This window comes from Lycorma delicatula, chromosome 2 (genome assembly GCF_047948215.1).
Source record: "Lycorma delicatula isolate Av1 chromosome 2, ASM4794821v1, whole genome shotgun sequence".
In the NCBI taxonomy this organism is placed as follows: domain Eukaryota; kingdom Metazoa; phylum Arthropoda; class Insecta; order Hemiptera; family Fulgoridae; genus Lycorma; species Lycorma delicatula.
The window spans coordinates 61,391,196-61,416,779 of NC_134456.1; the positions used below are offsets into that span (position 1 = coordinate 61,391,196).

At 30.7% G+C, this 25,584-nt stretch overlaps 1 protein-coding gene across 2 annotated transcripts in view; it reads left to right on the plus strand.

Annotated features, from left to right (window-relative positions):
- The window catches only part of mus201 (rad2 superfamily protein mus201), a 70,003-nt gene that overhangs the window by 6,660 nt on the left and 37,759 nt on the right, over positions 1 to 25,584 (plus strand). The window contains exons 2-4 of one of the 2 annotated variants that reach the window (XM_075355401.1): positions 2,247 to 2,422; positions 22,334 to 22,533; positions 23,833 to 24,031. In XM_075355401.1, the coding sequence (XP_075211516.1) occupies positions 2,247 to 2,422; positions 22,334 to 22,533; positions 23,833 to 24,031 (575 nt within the window). Of the gene's footprint in view, positions 1 to 2,246; positions 2,423 to 22,333; positions 22,534 to 23,832; positions 24,032 to 25,584 lie in introns of those variants that run through there. The other variant, XM_075355402.1, reaches the window with a different exon arrangement.

Sequence of the window (25,584 nt, forward strand, 5' to 3'; positions counted from 1 at the left end):
CAAGTTATAATTATTCTTTTTCTTTATCTTAACAATTATTATAGTTAATAGCTTTTAATTTAAATACTGGGTTACATAAAAATAGTTTCATTAGTTTTATATTTTTAACAAATATTAGTATCTTAATTACTTCAGCTATTAGAAATATGAAAGTTAAAAACATTAGATTAAAATTTATAGCATCATATTCTCATTTCAAATCAACCAAGAATCATTTAAAATATACATAGTTAACATTTAATTAATTTTAAGAAATGCAATCCAAAATGAATTATTGTTATCGAAACTGTTTTATACTTTTTTATAAGCAATTAATTAACTGAAAAAAGATAATTAAGCACTTGCACCATAATGAAAAAAGTTGCATAAAACTTAAACTAAAATTTCTGTGCTTTATACATAGAATAAATGATGTAATGGACTGTAAGCAATAAAAAAATATTCAAAGACCTATACCCAATTCAAAATAAGTAATCATTTAAACCAGAACAACGGTGGTCAGTTGTTGTGAAACCAGTACTTAAAACCACTGTATGCATAATTTTGATTATGCTAAATATCATTTTAGGTGTATTATTAAATTTTTTGTGTACTGCAAACATTATGCTGACAACAGGCATTGTTGTTTAACTTCAGTGATTTATAGGAATTGTTTTATTGAACTTGGACTTTTATCAGACCACATTTATCTTAATTTACACCATTAATTAACACAAAGCAATTGTGACCCTAAGAAATTACAAATATAGCAGAATTATTAGTTGTTAGGGATTCAAATTACTGCATTGTGCAGTTTTTATGTTATTTGTTTTATTTTAATCATTTAAGTAATATTTTATTGTAGAAGAATGTAACATATAAAGTGTTTATCTTTTATGAAATGCTAAGGCTGATAGGGATTCAAGCCTGAAACTTATTTAATGAAAGGTAGATACACTACCACTCATTAGATACAACAGTAGTCAGCTTGGTGAATGTAATAATTCATTTTACTATTTACAGTATTGTTTATCTTATGCAGTTTACCTTTTCAACTTACTTTTAAATATACACTACATTATTCTTAAAATTACACTATATAAAATTAAATGTTTGGAGTTATAGTATATATTTTTTTAAAGTTTAAATTGAAACTTAGACTTGGAAAGGCTGTGACAAAAATTGCTTTCTAGGAAAACCCAGCTGTAATTACTTAGTTTTATTGAATGTTATCTAATTTGTTAAGAGTAATATGTATTTATTGGCATGGTACCCTCAGGGTGTGAATGTGTGTATCATAAAAATTTTTTGGTATAATGCAGTAATCAATCTATCACAGTAGTTAGTTCTTAGATGGCACCACTGAAACACTATATTGAAATAAGAAAATAAATAAATAAAATTTTAAATATAGTCTAACCAAACTTAACCTATGCTCGCTTTGCTTGCTAGTCAAGGTTAGCAAGCAAAGTGAGTGTAGGTAAAATTTGGTTAGATTATTTATATAATATTATTTTCTTATTTCAACATAGCGTTTCAATGGTACCATCTAAGAACTAACTAACTACAACGGTAGATCACCTAATACATTAATGCAAATTTTTCTTTTAGGAAAAGATGAATTAGGTTTTTAGACTAACATTTATATAAGAGTTTATATAGAATGACTATCCAGGAACATATTTTACATTTCATTTTGAAATCTATAAATATTCTAAATTTCATTTCATTACGCTTTATTATAAAATTTAATACTTTAAGCAGGATTTAACTTAAGCATTTGTATCAATTTACAGCGTAGTAGTTATTAAGTATAGAACAACATGTTACTAAAGTATGTTGAAAGTAGATTTGCAATTTTTTTATGGCATAGAAACTATTATAGCAGTAGAAAAAATAGATTAGAAAGATCTTAAGAGTTTTATTTACCTTCTACTTTTACACATTATTTAAAATGGATATTTCATGAAACAAAATAAAAACAAATCAGAATTATTTTATCCTGGTTTCAATCATAAAGTACCATAATTTTCTTTCAGTTATGAAGTTCTGTTATAGGTTATTTTATTAAAAATTCATTTATGGAAATATTCCAGTCGCATTCTTTCATTAGCCAAACTGAAATGTAGGAAATGTGGAATAAGTATGGTTTTTAATTTGATGTAATTTTTAATTACATAAACTAAATTAATTTAATTAATTGCTAATTGAATGTTTAAGTATAAGTATCTTTTTGAATGTGGTTGAAACCTTAACAAAATTGTTAGATGTCTCAATATGGTTGCATCAACTGTTACAAGGATATCGTGATACTGGTGGAAATTCTGTGCCAAATGCTCATTTGTTGGGATTGTTTAATCGTGTTTGCAAGTTATTATTTTTTCGCATTAAACCAGTATTTGTATTTGATGGTGGTGTTCCAACTTTAAAGAAGAAAACCATTGTAAGTATACAGCCTTGAGTATGTGTGTAGGAATCAGTTTTTAACATTTAAACATTGAATAAGTTTTAATTACTGTAGCTTAATCACGTTTAATACAATTATTCATCATATGATTTTAGTCAAATAAAGTTATAATGGAGGACATCTATTTTCATCAGAAATAAAGTATATTATTAGAGCCCAAACTCCATATACTTTGCAAGTATATGATTATGGTTAATGGCAGCACTGTTGCACTTTTCTAAGTAAATACATTGCTTATTACAAAAAAAAATAATTTATGTTGTCATATTGTTTCATATAATTTATTTTTAAGTTTAAAGGATAGGTGATTAAGGATTTTTTTCATTTACATTTTTTTTTACACACACACAACTTTCTGGAAATACAAATATTTCATCAACATACTGACCACTGTGCCAAGTAACCTCAAATAACTACAAAATCGACCATCAAACACAGTAACAGTTTTAGATAATGTTTTAGACTTGTAACAAGTTATTAAACAATAACTTGGAAAATTAATACCAAAAGTCAACTTTTGCAGTATCCCACATCATCAGTCGTATAAAATTTTAAAAATACATCAACAAAAACAAAAAATAAATGAATAAAACTAAAAACCTAGAAACATAAACTTCAATATCCACAAAACTTGAACAACATAACTCAATGCCAGTTGGAATGATAATCATAAAATTGAAATGATATGTTTGCATACGCATACACATATACACACACAATATGAAAATGTATTTAAACTAGCCTGAATGCAATCATTGAGATGTGAGCCATTGTTATGTTTTCAGAACTTTAATTATCAGCAAAAATACCATCAACACTATTTGATGAATAGTGTAGAAAAAGAATGCCTCCTTGCTTCTCAATTATAAGGACTTTGGAATTTAGTCCTAAACATTATCATTAAAAATGTATTATAGTAGATTTCCATATAACCAAAACAATAGTTATCCAAAGTGACTTATAAAATGTTCTTAGTGCTACTTACACTAAATATGCTAAAGTAGCAGCTATCACCTCGGTTATGAATATGCATAATTGCAAAAGAACAAAAGAACTGGAAAATAAATGAGTGTACTTAAAAGAAAGAAAATCCAGTTTGTATTTTTTAATTATATTGAAGCATTTTACATTATTTTTGCCCATTTCTGTCTGCATTATTTTTTAGTAAAGTCACATGTATTTTTTGTGACAAGACCAAGTGGTGTGTTAAGTATTTTAGCTTTTATTTAAGCCCTTTTTGCACTTTCATCTCTGATTATATAAGACGGTGTTCAATGTTTTGGTCAACAGTATTAAATTTGCTTTTTAGATTCAGTCAAACACTCTTGTAGAATATTTATGTATTGGTTTTTAATTTCTTTATATAACATGATGTTATTTTACCTAAAGTTCTGTTGTCATGCATATTTAATTTTACTAATTTTCCTATATCCACTGATAATGATTATTGGCAACTGAATTGTAAAAACAAATTTTGCCCGAAAACCTAAAATTAACCAAATTCTTTTTGTTCTTTCTTGGCATTTCATTTCTTGTTTTTACCAAGATTTAGGTTTATCACCTTTGTGTTCCTTATGAAAACTTGTTTTTGTTGTATATATATATATTTTTTTTTTTTAACATTGAGCATTTTTGTTTTGGTAACATTTTTATTAAATTATGATGTAGCTGCCCAGAACCAAGTAAACCTAAATTATTGAAATTTCAGTTATCTGAATTCTACTCTTTGTTTTCCAGTAACTTATCACACTATACCTTAGTTCAACTTTTTTCCTTAAGTAATTTTATTTTTTCAACCAATCTTTTACTATAAATATTAAAAACAGCTTACCAATATGTTATTTCATTTCCTCAAACATTTTCAGATATTCTGCCATCTTCAGGAGGAATTTAGAATAAAAAATATAAAATTACAGACATAACAATCGATCATCATCATAAGGTAAAAATTTTGTAAACGTTGCAGTCATAAGTTAAATTAAAGTAATTACATCCGTTTTGTAAGACTGACAATTGTTATCAATTTTGTATAAAAATTTTAGTTTAACAATTGTGACACTCTTATGAAACAGACATAATTATTTTTATTTAACTTATGACTAACATTTTCAAAATTTTTACTTTTTGATGTTCAATTATTATGTCACTAGTTTCATCTGCGAAATTTATATTTTTTATACATTTTCATTGTAAATTATTATAAATTCCTGCTAAAGATGGCAGAGTAGCCGAAAACTTGAGGAAATGAAATAACATACTGTAAGCTGTTTTGTTTATAATAAAAGATTTGTTGAAATCTTCTACTTTTAAAAAGTGGAATAAAATGAATATGAAAAGTAATAGTAAGTAATTTCAAAATGTAAAACAGTGTTGTGAACTATTGGATGCAAAAAAACTTCAATTTATATTCTTTTTTTCGTATCCAAGGTTATTGTTTTTATTCTCTTTTGAAAATGCACCCACGTTTTCTTTGACTTTGCCTTAACTTTTTGACCAACTTGGTCAAAAATAATCGCAATGTCTGCCTGCTCTTTTTGAAACTCTTAGAGCAGGTTATAAATCAAGGTGGTGCTTTCCTATCACAATGCGATGATTCTCCTTTTCTTACAATATTTGTTCTATGAAGGCCTTCCAGAGTAGCTTCATGTTATTCTAAATCTGATTGATACATTGGAGGACAGCCCTCGTCCTTCCTCTCATTGATTTACCAATTGCATAATATTCTTCAAAGTAATTTTTAAAAAATTAAGTTTTTTTGTCAATTGTTTTCTTTCAAGTCAGAAATTAAAACTTTTTCTCCCAGAGAAGTATTTAAAAGTATATCAGAAATATCACCTAATTCAGATGTTTTAGGGTTTAGCAGTAACTATAGTTTAAGTGAATATATTTTTTTTTATTTTCTTTTTCTAGAAGTAGGCTCAGAACTCCTTCACTTCATTGCTTAGCATCTGTGCAGAAATTGCTTTCATTTCTCATCAGCCTTTTCCTTTATATTATTTAAAATTTCTGTATCACACTCTTCTTGATTAGAACAATGTTGATATGGTGATTCAATTAGTCATTTTAAAACAACAGATTCTTCTCTGTCCAAAGTAACTGCTCTGGCAGTGCATTCCTTAACATAATATTCTACATTCACAAATAAGTGAAAAAGATCATTTGGAAAGATGAATTTGATATTTTGTCTTTCGTAAAAAAAGTTCATTCAGGAAAATGACCTGGAATTTTTCCCTGTGGAAATAGTAAATATATCAAAAATGTATTTTGTTCTTATTTGTGTGTGCTTTCTTTCCTCCATTTGTTGATTTATGTGTACTTAAATACACTTATTCTATTAACAGAATAGAGCAAATAATGTCTTATTTTGTGAATAGTATTTATATAGAAGAGGTTGTTATGTTATGAACACTTAAGCTACTTTATTATTTACTTCTGTAAAATTCATGTAGTATGTCAAGAAAAATAATATCTGTGTTTAAACTAACATTGTGTCTTTCTCAAACTCATAAACAAAAGTACTGAATTTGTGTATATTTATTTTTACTTTTGCTTTAGACAATGATATAAATTAATTTAAATAAAACTGACTAAAAACTATTATTTTTCTCTTTCATTTCCTTTTCTTACTTGGTATTATTTTAATTGGAAAGGAAATTGAATAGTTTATCAATATCTCTTAATATTTTCTTTATATTCACATAAATTAATACTTAATTTATCTCATCATTCTGCCTTATATTATCTGTTTTTTGTGAGATGTAGTTTAATTCACTTTTAGTATAAAATATTTGCAGTGTGTGTTTGTGCATATGAGTTTTATGTATCCCACAATGGTTGTTAGTGAACAAATTTTCCATTCATTTTTTAATGCTAGGTTTATACAATGCTTATAGTAGTTCTCACACGCTCTCTTGTTCTTTCATTTCAAGTGTGCCGCCTTCTTTTCTTAATGAACAACAACAATATTCTATCCCTGGGAAAATCTATTGTAGAAATATGACAAATGATTATAACAATTGTTTATATAGATGAAAAAATATGTTATTAGCTTTTGTTAAATTATATTTTTACTGAGTTTTGAGCTATTTTTATTGTTTCTTTAATTTATTTATGTGTTTTTAGCAGATTGTATTTATTAATAAAAAGTGATAATTTAGAAATAGACGTATGTGTTAGGGCACATTTGAGTAGTTTGTGTGGTATATTGTTATATTCATGCTTGAGATATGTTTAGCCTTATATCTTGAACAAATACCATGACCAGTTGAATCACATTTTCATTGTCAGGACTCCTCTTCAATTCATGAGAAGCATTTATTCCTAGACCGTGATATTGATTTTCTCACATTTTTGTTCGCTCTATTTAATATAAATATATTTTTAGTTCCCAAGAAAAATCTATGAAAATGGTATTAAAAATTATATTATATACATATATTTACTTTTATTATATTATTTTTTAAACATTACTAGAAACTTATTTCCTATAGTAACTGAATTCATTTACTGTTATATAAATAAAACTTTTTGTGATATTGTTGAATTTATATACATGTGTAATAAATTTGCGATCAATACTTCAGTATTTCTTTGTTATATTATCTCTTTCTCTAACGGTTCATGTATAACCCAGTTTTATTAAAAAGCTATGTACAATTATATTATATGAGCGTATAAAAGAAAGTAATGTAAAATTACAAGTAAATTAAATTCAAATATACATACCATATAAGTTATTCTGTGCTCATATTTAATCTCTGATAGTGTTAATGAGGGCCTTGTGTAGTTATGCAAATTATTTAGGGACTATCTTTTAAAATAGATTAATGAATATGTTTATATTATTATGTATTTTTTTTAGTCTTATGTCTTATGATAAACTAGTCAATGTAATCTATAAAAATTACTTTTTTTAATTTTTATAAAAGCTTCTGGCCTGTAGTTGAACTTAACCAAGATTTAAGTGTTGAGGCTGTTTCTATTTTATTACTTGTCTACTTTCTTTTTTCTGTCTGGATTGTTATATTGAACAAGTGATTTAATAACACCAAAAATTTATGTTTTGATGGCATACCAAGAAATATTTTGAGCTTACTGTTTACATCCAAAATTCAATAAATTAGTACATGCTGTTCATGGAAATGAATGCACAACAGAAAAGAACAGTTTAAACATTATGATAAATTGCATTAGTGTGGATCAAATGTTACACTGTGCACTTGTGAAATTCTAAAAAGAAATTGATTTTTCATAATCATTGAGAATAGTTTTGCCAGAGTTTTCTTTAAAATCGTTTTTTTATTTATTTATGAAATTAATTTTAAAGTATATATTACTAGCCTTGATTGCTAAATTCTTCAAATTATACTTTCAAATATTTTTAAAAATATTGTTTATTTAAGATTTATTGGCATCTCTTGTGTACATAACAAACAAATATTTGCATTAAAAAACCCTCTGAAATTGTAGCAACAACTGCTTCATCAAAAAATATTCAAAGATTTGAAGTATATCTCATTTTAACTAATGTAAAATTTACAGTACGGGAATTCAGCATGTTAGAGTAGACCATAAGCATAATAAAAGTATCCCATATTGTAACCTACATCAGCATTTCTCAACCTGGGTTTCATGGTGATATGAAAGGGAAGTCATGAAATTAGCCTACAACTTTACAAGTAAATAATAATGAAATCATTTTATGTGAAAAAAAGGCATTTATTATAAACATTTTACTTAGAAATACACATGTAAAGAAAATAAATTAATGAGATTGTTGCATTTGCTTTTCATTTAAAAGTTTTTTCTTACATGAATCTGTGATAGAAACACACAAAAGCAAATATTTTTCAATTATTAAAAGACGATTCCTATATTTAGCTTTTAGCACAATCATAGACTAAAACCCCTTTTCACAGAGGTAAGACTTTGTTAGAGGGATTAATATTTTCAGTGTATCTGTGAGTAAATTTATGTATTCACTTCAACAAGCAAGTCAAAACGTATCTAAAATCTTCAGATGTGAATTGTAGTTGTAACATTCTATCGGCAGACATTTCGATGAGCTGGTCGTAAATCTCATTTGCAGCAACTTAGCAGCTACAACAATATATCTCTAAATAGATTCTCTTTGAGAAATCATTTTTATCTTCTGGAAATACCCCTGCCAACTAAATTTTTAGCTCACACAAATGCATCTTCTTGCTGCCTAAACTACCAAAATGTTTGCTTTGAAGGCAAATAATCCAGGTATCAAGCTTCTTAATAAAAGCATGAACTTTGTCTGTCATTGATAAAATATTTTTATCATGTCCTTTTTTAAATTCACATTAAAGACATTTAAATGCCAAAATACATCATCTAATTAAGCCTACAGCAACATATACTCATTATTCTGTAAAAAAACCATTGAGAGTCGCCTTTGTTTATCCTGGAAAAATATTATTGATTCTTCTCACAATTCCAATAACTGCAATAAATTTTGTGCAATCTATGTTATGGTTGTTAGTAACTTCATAAAAAAACATCACAAATACATTGTCATTACTACATTACTCAATACCTACTCTCTTGACAGTTGATGGATATAATGAAAAACTCAGTGCAATAAAATATGTAGATTGTTATTTAATGACTCTTCCAGACATCATGTTACATAAAATACTGAACGGAGTAAAAAATAATGCCTTTGAACCATAGATTCATAAGTTAATATACATTAATGGATTTATACAGAATTGACTGCATTTTCAGAAAAGAAGATAAGTGTTGATTCTCATTCTTACAACAAAGTAGGTTAGCTCAATCTGTAAACTAATAAAACCACTTTTAAAACTAACCTAGAAAATAGGATTGTAGTGATTGCAATGAGTAATCTATATGTACATTCAGCGTTAGATTAAGAGCACATATAAGCATTATGCACAACAGAAGCAACCTCTGCCAATCACTTATAGAAATAGAATGCACGTACAAAGATAGCCAGCCACGTTCTGGTAAATTTGTAGATCATGTTAAATATTTGTAAATTCTACACATCACAAAAAGCCACAATCTTATCATGCACAAAAAATGTGGAATTTATATACTAAATGAGAAAAAATGCAGAAAATATTGTATTTAATATCTTTCTAAAAGGGTTTCATTACCACTGGAAGATAGTTGTTATTAATATTAATTTAAAATTACCAGCGTTATCAGTAGTAGCAGTGCTGATAAAGAAGCTGCTTACAGATTTGGAGAAGGATCTGGAAGCATAATTTCACAAATCTGCAGTCATTTTTTTATGTTTTTTTTTTTTTTTTTAAATACTATTTTTAACAATTCAAGTTGGCAAATGGTGTTCAGTAAGTGTACACTCACATTCGGAAGTAGTTTATTACTACAAATACTTTATAATTGCATAATGTTACCTATAAACAAAATTATTTTCTACATATACGAGGTGTGTTCAAAAAGTAACGAGAATTTTTAAATTTCGCGGGTTGTATTAGTCCGATTCTCGGGATATTTTCGTTGTTGTAGTGGTAAATATAGCTGAAAAGTATCTGTACATTTTTAGCCATATTGGATGTTTAGTCTGTTGTCAGCTGTCAAAAGAATGACGTTTGTTTTGGTACGATCGGCGATATTTATTTGTATAAATAATGGATCAGAGAATTTGTATTAAATTTTTCTATAAGAATGGAATAAGTGTAGCAATGTTTTAAAAATGTTAAATATTGCTTTTGGTGAGTCTGCTATGAATAAAGTAAGGGTTTACGAGTGGTATAAGCGTTTTCAAGAAGGTCGTGAAGACGTTAAAGATGATGTGCGTCCCGGACGCCCCAGCACATCAACAACCGATGAGAACGTGGAAAAGATGAAAGAAATGATTATGACTGATCGCCGAATCAGAGAAGTCGCTGATGTTGGGATATCAAGTGGCTCATGCCATGAAATGTTTTGGGTATGAAACGTATGACAGCAAAATTTGTTCCAAAATTTTTGAATTCCGAACAAAAACAGCGGCGAATGATGTTGCTGAGGAGTCGCTAAATGAAGTCAACAACGATGCAGTCAAAACGTGTCATAACAGGTGATGAAACATAGGTTTACGAATGTGTCGAAACTAAGGCCCAATCGTCCCAGTGGATGCATTCTGGATCACCAAGACCGAAAAAAGCACGATAAGTACAGTCGAATGTGAAGGTTATGCTCACCGTGTTCTTCGATTTTAACGGCATAGTGCATCATTAGTTCTTGCCACAAGGTAAAACGATCAATAAGAAGTATTACCTACAAGTTCAACGTCGTTTGCGTGAAGCAATCCGAAAAAAACAGCCAGGATTTGTTGTGAAACAATTCATGGCACCACGATAATGCGCCTGCTCACACTTCATTGCATGTTTGTCAATTTTTAGCTAAAAACAACACTGTAATGATATTCCAGCCGCCATATTCGCCAGACGTGGCTCCGTGTGACTTTTCTATTCCCAAAAAGAAAGAAAACCGTTTAGGGGCATCGTTTTACAAGATAGATGAGATAAAAGCAAATAGCTGAAAGAGCTAAACCCTATTCCAAATATCGAGTTCCAGAAGTGTTTCGAGGATTGGAAAAAGCGCTTGCGTAAGTGTATAATATGTAATGGGGGCTACTTTGAAGGGGGATAACTTTAATGTAGACAAATAAACAAAATTCTTTCCAAAAAACGAATTCTCGTTACTTTTTGAACACACCTCGTCTTTCTGGTTTAAAAAATAACAATACTAAAATGTTTTGTAAAATCAAAAATAATAATAACTTCATAACAAATTAGCCATCCATTAAAGTAATATAAATATAACAGACTGGAATTAATTATGCATGTATTAAGCAATTTTTTCATCACTAATTTCATTTTTACTGTAATTAATATTACTACTGAGAGTAATAGTTATTATTACTAATTACTATTATCTGAAGTAAATCTATAATAACATTTTCAATTTGAGTTTCATCAGGTCATTGCATTTGGTGATACTGTTTTTCAGTTTTTTGACATGTTGAAAGCATATTCTCCAAATTGTCTACATTGATGCTTTTAAATCTTTATTTATAAACTTTCATAACATCAGTTATATGAAACATAAAATTATGACATGTAACTTAATTTTTAATTTGAATCCTTATTAGTTTTATGGAATTGAAGCCCCCAGAAGATAAAGATGGAAAGTACTTTTATTTTTTTGTGAAGTTTTAGGGTCATTGACTGCTATGGTCGTTAGCACCTTCCACATCAAAAAGAAAAATTAGTTTCCCCTACCTGTTAAACAAACAAATCCTGTTAACATGTTAACAAATCATCTAGAAATAGACTTGTCAAAGTTTATAACAAAATCCAAAAATAAACACAAAATGGCAAAGTGTAAAGGGCCCTTGCAACACTTCAAAAGCACATTTCCAATGAAATTTTGTCAAATCTTCAAAAACTGCAACAGTATCACATGAATAAAATTACTGTAATCTCATTCTTCATGCTATCGCCTAGGCTTCCCCTTAGGCCATCTCTTTTTTCCCCTCATCTCCATTTTTCTGAAGACCTCGATGTCAAATTCCAAAGCATCTGAGCCTCGGATGGAAGCTTCAGTTCCCCCTCCGGAAATTGCGTAGGATCTTCTACTGCCGACATCAGACGACACCGGCTCCTGTGGCGCGGTGAGAAGTACATCACAATCGAGAGTAGATGCACTCACCACATGTTCTTGTGGTGAGGCGGAAGCCCTCTCTCTTAAAGGCCTCCGTATTTCGGAGGCTCCATTGTTTTTTCAAAATCTAACTTTTCCAATATTTTAATTTCAGGTATCGCAGGGCCATGGGTTGGGATTTTTCCAATTTTTACTTCAGGTTTCTTGTGTATTTTCGTCTCAATATCCTTCCCCCTTTAAACTGGTCGAAGGTTTATTCTTTGGTGGAGAAGTACTCCTTTGTTTAGTCACGACTGCTTTTAGTCTTGATGACTTTGGGCTGCTATGCCTATTTCCCCGGTTCTTCATTTTTTGATCAACGATCCTTTCTAATAATTTGCTAAGGCTGGCGCAAGTTCTGATATCACATCCTTTGGTTGAAAGGAAGTTGCTGAAGCACAGAAACCTCACGAATAAAGAATCAACACCATCTGTTTTCTTTTAGCAAATGTTTCATCATGTTCTCTCAAAGGCAAACCCGGACGCATTGGTATACACGGATGGATCAAAACAGAGCGATACCGTTGGATGCGCGTTTATTGTTAATGACTATATGTCTTTGGTCTGCCGGGTATTATTATGAATGTCTTTAATAACTTCAGAATGTCTTCACTACTAAACATGTAGATAGAATGTCGCTATTGATAAACTCTACTCTATAAATAAGGTTTTGAATATCATTAACCCTAAGTACCATCATATCCTTATTTGTAGCGACTCGTGTAGTGCTCTCCAAACCTTTATTTCAGACATCCTACCGTTACGGAAATCTGCAATGCAATCACAGAGTTGAACCATCGCAACACAAGTGAGTTTCTGCTGGAAACCTAGCCACGTGGGAATTCCGGGTAATAAGCATGTATTTTTGCTACTGAAGATGTATGTAGTCAACCATCCTTCGCTGCCTGTGTTATTACATCCGACTTTATTACTTGTGTAAAACTCACTCTTCGTGCATGGGGGCAAGATGACTGACTGGATGGCTACAGTGGATAAACTCCGGCACATTAAAGGTTCTGTGTTGCCATGGCACTCCTCATACAGGAAAATTCCGGTCCTCTGTCCATTGCGGATAGGACACACGAGAGCTATTCACGGGTATCTGATGTCAGCAGTAAACGCACCGGTATACGTGCGATGCAACTGCCGTTTGACTGAGCGCCACATTCTTGTGGAATGCATACGTTATGCGGCCTTGCGTCGTAAATTTAAATTGACCAGGTATTTTCGTTAAATCCTAGGCAATAATAGAGAAGTTTTGGAGTAGTTTTTTTTTTTCCGGGGTGCTAATATTTTAGATGCTTTTTAATAGTGTTTTTATATTTTTTTACATTAATTGTATGTTTTTGTGTCTTAACATTTTAGTGTCGATTTTTTGTTTCTCTTTGTTTTAAATACTTTAATTTATTCTGATTTTATTTTTAATTTTCTGCTTTGTGTTTTGATTTTTGTTCTATTAGGTTTTTTATTCATATTTCCTGTTCTGTTTTCTGGGTGTTTTTATTTAATTTTTAACTGTGTTTTTTTAAAACACGTGCATCGTGTTCGGGCGATGATAACACCAAAGAGTTTTTCGTCCAGAAAAAGCCCAAAAAAAAAAATATGTGCATATTTGTCTCGTGTAGTATGTAAGAATTTCTGACATCCAAAACACCTCACTGGTGTTGGGATGAACGAATGAACAACTGATCTATGAAATCCAGCCTTTGTTTTTTCAGGACATTTCGGCTTATTTAACGTAAAAACGCGGAAAGATGCAGAGGGTATGACTTCTCAGTTTCGTCGCGTATTCAGTCGTTGACATGCAAATAACTTCTTGTCAATAGAGTTCTACAATTTCATCTTTAGTGCAAATCCCCGCATACAACTACTAATTTGGAGGTATTAAGTGTACCGTGGGATACAACTTCAAAGTCAATGAGTCCTATCTTCGATTTCAGTAACCGAGATGACTTTATTCCATTAATGATCTCATAAACAATTCCATTACAGTTTTCCTTGTTTCTTTTACAGGTCCTCCTGCAGCTTCTGTGATCCCTCGAGCGATCATAAAAGGACTGATCTTGGAGAAATCTCCTTCAGTTTTCTTGACTACCAAATATTTTGGAATCGCATTACTTCATTATCTTTAGGTCAAAACTTTGATCTTTCTTCTCTACATCTCCACACTCTTCCCACCTTTTCGCTTGCGAAGACAAAGGTTCTCCAAGACTAACGGTTTTTCCGTGAACCCTCCGCCACGGAAGTTGTGGAAGAAGTTTCCATAATCCTATGTTTCATCAGTCAATATGTCGCAAGGTGTGAGCGGAGAGATGGTTGGGTGTGCTCCGGATCATTGATCCTACCTGGATTCCCCAGTCAGCCACCTCCCATAAATTTAACCTGGGCTGGGGAGTCAGGTACTGCCTGATCTACGATACCAACATCCCAGTGCTCGGATGTAGCAGTAAGGGCTCCAATACCCTTGGCAGGGAAAATCCCTGCCAAGGACTGAAGTGACTAACTCACGCTGGATGGCACAAGACTTCATTAGAGCAAACTCTAAGCAGTCCACTCTCCACATTCAAGAAGAGGATGAACACTCCCCATCCGTACTCCGCCCAGCATTGACATAACAGATCAGTCATGCCTCCTGGCGCCACTACAAACAGCGAAACCAAGAAGCACAACTGCAATCAGCTCTGGATCGCCAACCCCATACTCCACAGGGAGGTTCTGAGCAGAACCATTGCCCTGTTGGCCAATGTAAGTGATAGTACCAAAGAACCATGTTGTTGTTACCTGCCCCAGACATATGCATAGATGTTATTGCATGGATATGGGGTTGGATTTGTCCAGGGCATGGAAAGTATTACACAGCATGATCATCTTTTTTAAGCAGTTCATAAATTTTTTGTCTTGTTCGCAAACTTGTAAAGTTCCAATTTTAACATATCTTCCCTTCATATCTTAACTTTAACATATCTTCACTGATTTTATTTTTCTTTACCCAGTCTATGACAAAATTTTGAGTGATGAGAAATTTGATTTATTTTTTGGTAGTATATTTTTTGGTAGTGTATTTATTTTTTGGTAGTTTTTTTTGTAGTATGATGCATTTCCCATTATTATTACTATAATATTTTTGGTCAAATTAGGGTTGTCACCTGTTTTTGTAACATAGTGTGATTCATCTGTTAATGAAGACTACCTGAGTGACATTATTAAAGTGCTTGAGCAAGTATATAGAGAATTGACTTAAGCGTTTTAGTGGTGGTCATGTTAGTGTTAAAGATTATTTGTTGTGGGCATCTGTCTACCTCAACAAATAAAGAAACCATAGACTGTGTTGAAACTGTTTTCAAAATGATAGAAGAACTGTCAAGGAAATAGCATCAATAGTTGGGATATCAGTTTGAAGTGTCTCAGTGTTCTCCATAATAAACTCTAAATATGCTTCTCATTTGTCAGCACGTTATTCCAAAAATTTGTCTGCAGATCAAAAAGAAACTTGGATGACACTGGCAAAAAATCTCATCTTACAATTAGTTAAGATTATTATTATCACTTTCTGAGTGAGATCATAACAGGAGATGTGACATGATGTTTTTTGTTTAATCCAAAGACAAAATATCAGTCATCAGAGTGGATTGTGGTCACAAAATTTTGTTTGGATGGGAGTAAAAGAAAAGTTGAAAGCAGATTTTTTTAATTCACAAAGGGTATTGTTCTTTGCAAATTCATTCCTGATGGACAGACCATGAACAAAGAAACGTTCATCAATATTCTTCATTTATGGGATGCGGTAGAGATGAAGCATCCTGAAAAATTGAAACAAAGAATTTGATTCTTTTGCATAATACTGCACCAGCACGTCAATCCATGCTTATTAAAAAATACCTGCCACAACTTGAGACATCCATCATACTTTTTCAACTTGACACCATTTGAATTTTACTTGTTTCCTAGGTTGAAAAATGCTTTGAAAGAAAAAAATACAAGAATCGTGATTACTAATGCAATGAAACAGCTGAGAACAATATCTCAGAATGGATTCCAGGAATGTTTCCAACAACTTGATAGTAATTGGTAAAAGTGTGTAGCTGCTAAAGGAAATGTACTCATTTTTGTGTAAATAGTTTTTGAAAAATAAATTGTTCACAAAAATAAACTTGTAATAGCTTTACATTTGACAACCAATATGTACATTGCTCTTTCCCTACTACCTACTTATCTACATTGTAATGTGCATTAATTAAAATTATGTCTAATTATATTTGTACTATCTTAAGTATTAATAATAATAATATGGTAACACCCATCTTTTACTCTATAAAATATCATTTATATTTTAACGAACAAACTATTTTCTATGAAAATATTAGGAGCGAGGTAGTCAGTCAGACACACCTCTTTCATAATAAAGATTTAATATGGTGTTTAATTTTTGGTACGTATTCTTTTAATCTGAATAAAAGAAGATTAATTCACCGTGTTAAGTGTATTGATGTGTATCGGTGTAGCACGTTCCTTGTCCCCCAGCTCGTGCTTTATGGTTTATGCTTCAGTAGTTACAAACTGTGAGACCTTGCTATTAAAATTGTTCCCAAATCACTCACCTGAATCATATACTATATTTGCAGAATGTGTGATCTTCATAACCAAATGCAAGTTATTCATAGGTTTTTCACAATATGCAGTAAAATTATATGTGTTCTTAATTTCATCATACTTTGCTTTTAAGTTTGTGGTTGTAGAAATTCAGAATGATCTACTGTTAAGTATAAATTTTTATTTTTTTTATTTATTTTCACACAAACAGAATAATACTGTAGGAGAATTGTACTATACTTGGCTGTGATATTTTCGTATTTTTTTTATTATCTATATTTTTATTCTGGTTTATTAGCTTAAGTCAATCCATTGAAGTGTCCCAAAAAAACATAACCTAGTTATTTGACCAATTAAAAAAAAATTTAAACTTACCCACTTGTTTCCTTTATGTTTAAGGACCTTAAAACTGTTATTTTAATTTTTTTATTTAAGCAGTTTACCTATGGCAGCCATTTTTATTACGGTGCACACACTTATTTTTGTGATTGTAAGGGTTTATGGAAAAAATCATAACTAAAAAATTATTGGTCCTGGAAGGATGAAACAAAAAACAATTTAATCATATTTTCTGAAGGTAAAAGATTGGTCTAATGGTTTATTTACCCATCTCTATTCTTTCTATGAGAGAATTACAAATAAAGTTAAACATGAAAAACTGTGAAATTTCACTTTTGGTAATTTTTTTCAAGAGGCAGGGATGGCATACACAGTTTGAATTAGTTTTTTATATGTAGGTATATATTAGTAGTTTTCCATAAATAATATTAATGATTATATACTTACCCCTAAAGTTTTATGTATTTCGCAAACTAATTTTTTTTTTTTAAATTCAAACTTTGGCTCAAATAACTCTGATGAGGCTAGTGATCAAAATCTCAAATTTGCACAAATTGCAGTGTTTTTGTAAATGTTGATGGTAAATAAAAACATTTCTTGTAAATTGTACTAATAAAAAATTTATAACCTCTCAAAAATCATGAAAATCCTGTTAAAAACGATACCATTTTGACTCGCTAAATATTGCTACAAGGGAGTTTCTTGGCACTTAATAATTTTATATTGATTATTATAGTTGAAATAAACTTATTTGAACCATTGAACTGTGGTTTCATGTTATAACAGGCGCTTGAAGTCATTTCCAGTTGTCAGGAAATTCATGTTGCAGCATGTTCATTTATGCTTGTTGCATCATTTAGCTTTGCGGTTACAGACTGGTCAGTGTGACATTAGTTAGTGACCTGTTCACATCTTTACTGAGTGTCTCAAATTTCTTCCTGAGTTTGGAAGTGTTATTAAATAAACAATTATTACTTAATAATAATATTATATTTGCAAATTTTAAAACCAGTTAAATTTTTATATTATTTTCAAGTAATTTCACATTAAACAATGTTCCATAGGAATTTATGTGAATGAAGACTGTCATAAAATAGTGTATGGTACATTGCCAAAAGAACTCATTAAAATTTGTGAATTTAGTGATGAAAACCATCAATTTATTTTTTTACGTGTTAATTCAGATGTCACTAATGTTTGTAAATTTCATGAAAAAGTTTTTGTTAAAATTCAGTCACCTGTATGGATAGTTCTGTTGTGACCATTTGAGAACAAAAAAAAAAACAGTTAAGAAAGACGTAAGACAAATAGCATTAGAGCAAATGTGTATAAGAACACATTTTTCCAATTTTAAATTTAGTTCCTGGAAAGTTATTTTGTATTAACTGTTTCAAAAGTATTTTTCTCAGCAGAACAAAGAACTATATGAATGCAAAGACTAAGAGCAATACATTGCCCCACATCACAATATTAAACAATTGGATGCTGCTTGTAGCATTTTTGGTGTGTCACCTACATCAAAATTGAAAAAAGTTAAGCACGGATCAAAGGCCATCAGCATTAAAATTTTAAATAAGTAAGGTATCTGAAAAATTAAAAAAGAATCTTGAACTCACTCAATCAGTCAAAATCTCAAGTTTAGTTTTTCATGAAGAAAAAGTCAGAATTAGGTGAAGAAGAATGTTTGATGTTGACAGATTTTGCAGAAAACTCTTCATTTCTTGTTCAAGATGAGATACAAAGCTTCCATTGGGTCAACAGCCAAGCCACAGTTCACACTTTTGTGTTCTATTTCAAGGAAAATGATGTATTACAACACAAAAGTATTTGTATTTTTAGTAATCGCTTGAAGCATGATATAGCAACATCTTATTGCTTTCAAAAACTTTTTAACAGACCATATCAAGGGTACATTAGAACATTAAAAACTAATCTGTTTTACTGATGGTGCTTCAAGTCAGTATAAAAATAAAAAGAATTTTGCTAATTTGTGCTGTCACAAATAAGACTTCGACCTTGAAGCCGAATGGCACTTCATTGGATCTTCCCATGGGAAAAACGTCTATGGTGGTGTGAGAGGAACAACAAATGAGGTGGCAAAGGCATGCCTGCAAAGCCCATTAAACAGTCAGATACTAAACGTTAATGAAATGTACTCATTTTGTAATCACAAGCTGAAAATCAAGTATTTTTTTATTAAATCAGATGAGATAGCTAAGATTTCAGAGAGTCTAAAAAACCATTAGTTGGTAGTAGAAGCTACCACAAGTATGTTCCTGTGTTAAAAGGCATTGTAAGATGACTTTACTTCAGACTCCAAGGACTATGAAAACCATCCTGTGTCAAGTATTGTACCACTTTTACTTAAGGAAAAAGACTCTACTGCTTGTGTGTATGACAATCAGTGGTGGATAGGAGAAGTGGTAGATATTAGCCTCAAAAATGACGATGTGCAGGTTCATTTATTCCACCCAGCTGGACCACATACATCATTTCAAAAGTTTCAACAAGACAAAGTGTGGGTACTGATCTGTAAAACCCTAAGAAAGTTGACATCACTTGAACTAACTACAGTGACAGGTCATTCTCTCACAATTTCAAGAAAATTATCAGAAGAGATATCATAGCTGTTGGTTAATCACACTGAATAATAAGCTTTCCATTGCTACAAAAAAAGGCTATTTCATTGTAGAATAATTAAAAGTTTGCTACAATTTATTTTTTCTTTGATAGTGTTTACAAAAATAAACCAATATAAAAATAAAAATGAATTCCTGAAAAAAGATGTAGGCTATTCATTGAAATCTCAGTTTGGGTAAGTTTTACTAGCATTTTTGAGTCAAAATTATATTAGGTTACTGGTATTGGTTAAGTTATCTTGAATTTTCGACCTATCATTAATAATTTTAAAAAAACTATTTTAAAAATATTGAAAATGTCAACTTCAACTACATAGGAACTAAATATAAAGTGCAAAGAAGACAAGAAACCCCCTTGGAGCACTTATTTAGCCAGTCAAAATGGTATCGCATTTAGTAGGTTTTTCATGATTTTTGACAGCTTAAAACTTTTTTATTAGTATAATATACAAGAAGCATTCTTATTTACCATAAACACCTACAAAAATACTGCAAGTTGTGAAAATTTAAGATTTTTATCACCAGCCCCATCAGAGTTATTTGAAGCCAAAATTTGAATTATAAAAAAAAAATTAGTTTTCAAAAAATCATAAAAGTTTTGGGGTAAGTATATTGCCATTAATATTACTTATGTCAAAACTGTTAACATATACCTGTATATAAAAAAATAATTCAAACTGTGTATGCCATGCCTGCCTCTTGAAAAAAAATACCAAAAATGAAATTTCACTGTTTTCCATGTTCAACTCTATTGATAAGTTTCTCAAAGAGAGATAGGTAAATAAACCACTAAATCAGTCTTTTACCTTGAGAAAATATGAATAAATTGCTATTTGTTTCATCCTTCCAGGAACAATAGTTTTTCAGTTATATTTTTTCCGTAAACCCTTACAATCACAAAAATAGGTGTGTGCACCGTAACAAAAATGACCACAGGTAAACTGCTTAAATAAAAAAACTTACAAAAAATTAGGTTTAAGCTCCTGAAACATGTAGGAAACAAGTGGGTAAGTTTCAATTTTTTTTTAATTGCTCAAGCAACCAGCTTATGTTTTTTTGGGACATTTCAAATGGATTGACCCTTAATTTTTAAGTAAGGATCAAGTTTTAGCACAGTATAAAACAATGTTATTTCCATGAATCGGTTCTTTGTTTTTCAAGGCAATAATATTCCATGCATATTTATTGTAGTCTGTATTACCTTATTAGTCATACAGTTTCTTTGATTAAATAAGGTTTAGAAAATATTGAAGTACTGTATTATATAAAAGTATTTAACTAAATTTAGTTATGAAATAAAAAATCACTTTCGGCATGCTGGAAGGCAGAGGTAGATTTCACCGGTGCTAAGTAGGAGATAAAAATATTTCCACCTTAAAGTTAAGAAAAACTTCAAATTTACTCAATATGACAATGGTTGCGTGTGAAAGAAGTTTCACGTGTTTAGCATACGACAAGAGTTTACCCCCCCCCCCCCACCTTACATTTCCAGCAACATTTTGGTCATCCTTTACCTTGGTCATATCAATAATTGTGTCAGGCAAAAGTATTAGGTAATGTTCAGAGGACTAACAACCTCCTTTAAACCAATTCAATACTGTGCCTATTAAGGTAGGTATAGGTCTTCTAAACCCCAATTTTTCCACCCCCTGTGTCAATGGTTGGTTATATAAAAAAACTACTTAGATAAGTTTTATGCCCTTATCCAAAGAATAGTAAGAACTTTAAACGAATTCATTATTTTACTTAATAAGAACGTTATAGCGATATTTTGTTTTTTCTTTTTTGGTTTTGGTCATCCCTTACCATAAGGGTTGGTCATATCAAAAATTGTCTCAAACAAAAGTTTTAGGTAATGTTTAGAGGACTAATGACCACTTTAAACCGATTCTATACTGTACCTACAGATCCAGAACCGGCAGGCCAACCTACCATGCCGGATTTACAGCTGGTAGGTGGGGAGGCCCATTAGTCAGACGGACACCTCTCTTAGAGGTAAAGTAGTAACAGTATCCTACTTAAATTGGCTCAGGATGCCACTACCTGAGATACATGTCGTAGAACTACCTTATTGAAATTACAGTTTAACCATCTCACTCATTTTTATTATTACTAATGGATAGTTGTTACTAAATGTATTGCAAAGTACAAAAATCATAAATTCATATTTTATGATGTTACATTGTTATGCTTAATATTTGTTACAGTTTGTACATTCAACATTGACCTCTAAAATAAATAAAGCCATACTTTTCTTTTATAGAATGTATACATACTTAAAAGTGAAAGTTATATTAAAGAACTTTCACTTCTTTTAGATTATTATTCAGAACACCAAATTATGTATAAACAAAGATAAAGTTTGTATAAATTAAGGATTATAAGAAAATTAAGAAAAGTAATTGTAAGCTATCAAATCTGGAATGATGATTTTCAAAATTTTTCTCTTCTGAAAATTTATATTTCTTTTTAGTTTAATTTTTTACTAGAAATTTAGTTTTAGTGGGTTTGATTTTTAAGTGAAGTGTGAATTTAGTGGAGTTGTTTGTTGTTATTTGGTTTTTGATATCTTACCATACTAATTCATTCTTTTTATTATACTATATTTGTACAGGCAGCTCGTCATCAGCAAAAAGATAGAGCAGCTATTGCTTCAGAGAAAGCCCGTCAACAATTGTTGAAGAATCTGTTAAAACAAAGAGCAGTAAGCCAAGTATTGGGTGATTTAAATGTTGTACCAAGTTCTTCTTCAACTTCTCCAGCTAAAAAGGATTTGTATGAATTACCTCCTCTTCTTGAAGATGACAACTCTGAGTAAGGTTTGAAAAATGTATTATAATTAGTATCACTGCAAATATTTTTGTACTTAATGAAGGTTGATACTAGTGATTAGTCCCGGAAAAAGTTGCTGTATGAAAAATTATTACTTAAAATTGGTAATCAAACCGTAATATGAATTAACCCAAATTTACATCACTGATTTTCTTCAGTTTTTTTTATACCATGAAGGGGATCAAGAACTAAGATATTTTATTTGTGTATTAATAAATTTCTTGTTATTGAATTACACGTGAGGAATGGTTCTAATCAAAGATTCAAGTCAGTACATATAAGTAAGGTACATATAGCCAACTCCAAGAAAAATGTTACATTCTAAATCTTGTCTCACAAATGTAGCAGATATAAATATGAATTCAGCATACATGAGTAATATCTCAGTAGTTTAGGCTGTCATTCTGTCACTCATATATGCAAGTGCAAGTCCAGTTAATGCTTTATGCGAATAATAATATACTGTAAGCTATCTCTTGTCAAGCGCCATGACATGCCAATGATAGGGAATTAAAACTTTTGTTGAGTCTATGTTATTGCTGTTATAAAATATCATTTATAATGCTTCACACCATTATGTAGTTCAATGAAAGAAAGTATTTCAGTCCATGTTATCGTGTTACTCTGTACTCTGTGTGTGTGTGTGTGTGTGTTGCTCTGTATGTTATCGTGTATAGTACGATACAGTTTTATAGTTCATTTATAGGTACAGCATAGTACTGTAGGTATTATGTACAGAACAGGTGTACCTTCAGGATGTTACAAATCCCTACCCATGTTCCTTGAAGCCTCGGCTCAGTTTGCCTGGTCCTGGTAAACATGGACAGACTGGGGCCTGTTCAGAGCAATGCAGATATCAGCCCTTGCACCCTTGGTGCACTACCCAATGAGGACCTGATGTGACTATCTCCTAACATGATTTCACTACTACCCTTCAGCAAAGCCAGACAATAATCCCTCCACAGTTGGTCAAGAAAAAACCAAGTAAATTGGGTACTCCCAGGATGACACAATGCCTATCTCAACTTATAATCAGTCATCCCTAACAAGAGGAACAGACACTGTCCAACACGGAAATAGATGCTTTTGATTTTCCTGTATTTTGTTGCACAAGTGGAACTTTTCTTCCCACCTACCAGGTAAATCTGCCAAGCCTTTCCCAATCTGCTGCCAGAAGGGGAACATACCCAGTAGAAGACAAGAAACCAAGAAGACAAACAGTAGAAGACAAGAATTATTATTATTTTGTATTTTATTTATTTATTTATTTTTTTAATTCAGGCTTGACAGTGAAAATAATGATAGTAGCAGTGAATCTGAGGAAGATTTAAAGAAAACAAAGTATAAAGATCTCCATTCTATTGATGTACATGGTGCTGAGTTTAAGGCACTTCCAGCTGACATCCGCCATGATATACTTACAGAACTTAAAGAAAAAAGGAAGGAAAATTCATGGAGTCGCATTCATGAAATGCCAGAGGTACTACTACAATTCACAATTTTATTGATTATTTACTTTTTTTATTTAGGGTACAACTTTATTTTTACTTAATTTAACAAATTAAAATTTTTATTACTGCAATAAATCCTTGATAATCTTTGTGTCCCTAAATTTTAAGAAATATAATTATTGAAAAACAAGTTACAACATTCTTGACAGGAATGAAAAAAGTAAGTTGAAATGTAGAAATCGTGTATTTTTTGCCTTCATGCCAACAAAATGTAAAGATAACAATATTTTACTCTTTCCTATGCATCTCAATGTGTAAAATGAAAATAAAATGGTCCAACTAGCTTAGATTTGTGATTGTTAACAGATTGTGAACAATTTGAGTGTTGAAAAATTTAACTTTATGTGATAATTATAATAATCTTGTAATGTTTACTAATTATTGTAGTACTTTGTAAGTTTAATATTATAGATATTGATTGTAATCACATACTTCTCAGCAGTGCATCTGTTAATTTCCATTGCTTTTTATTCTGTATTATTTCTATTTAAAAATGAGGTTAGGACTGCTGGAGTGAGCATTTATTAACTCCAATTAGACCTACAGTTACTTTTTAATCATTTCTTGGACTTCTCTCCCTGTAACTCATCTTCAGGCCCAGTAAAGATCAGTGAATCTATTTTAAAACTCATTTGAGTAACCAACATCTTTTATAATACAAATGTTCATGTGCTAGTTTCCTGAAAATAATTAATATATGTAATCAATTATAACAGCTGTATGACATCATTTGTTTTTTTACATTTATCTTATGTGAACATCTACATAGTGAAAGAAAAAAATTGTTAATTTTCTTCTTTGTATGAACTACATCTGTCAGCACTAAACTCTGTTCATCATTAGTCTGGGCCTGATGTAAATAAACCCACATGGTAAGGAGAACCCATATAATTCTCCACATCAAGAGCATGTAGTTCTCAGTGGAGCATGCACACAGTATCTAAATCTCACTGGTATAATTCGGTCATATGTACTCCTGTTTAACTACGGTTTACATTTATTTGTCATAGCTTAACCTAAAATTGAGTTGTAACATAGTTGCATTGTATATTTTATAATATATAAAACTATATATATTTTATCATTTTTGAAAATTTGTATAATAATCTGCCACTTCAGGTACGTGGAATGCCTGATACTGAGAGTTAAAAATGTTGAAAAACATACAGCAGGATTTACAAGATGTCAGTGAAGAATGTCCTTAATATCTAAAATGAAATAATCAAAATGGGTAAACTAGTTATGCTTGGAACAAGAAAACTAGATCAAACTGTCTTTTAAAATTTTGATGAATTGATAAACATACAGTATGGCTGAAATTTCACAAGTTTTCCTAAAAAAATAAACTTCCCACTTTAAATAAATTACTTCCAGTCATAAATGACCTTCCTAATATTAAGTGAAGTGTTATTCTATATAAACTGTCACTGTTAAATCTGTAAGAACTGTTACTATTGTTAGGATTTAAATTTGTGATCAGAAATAGGCAAAATGTAATAATGGAAGGTCATCACGTTGTAGT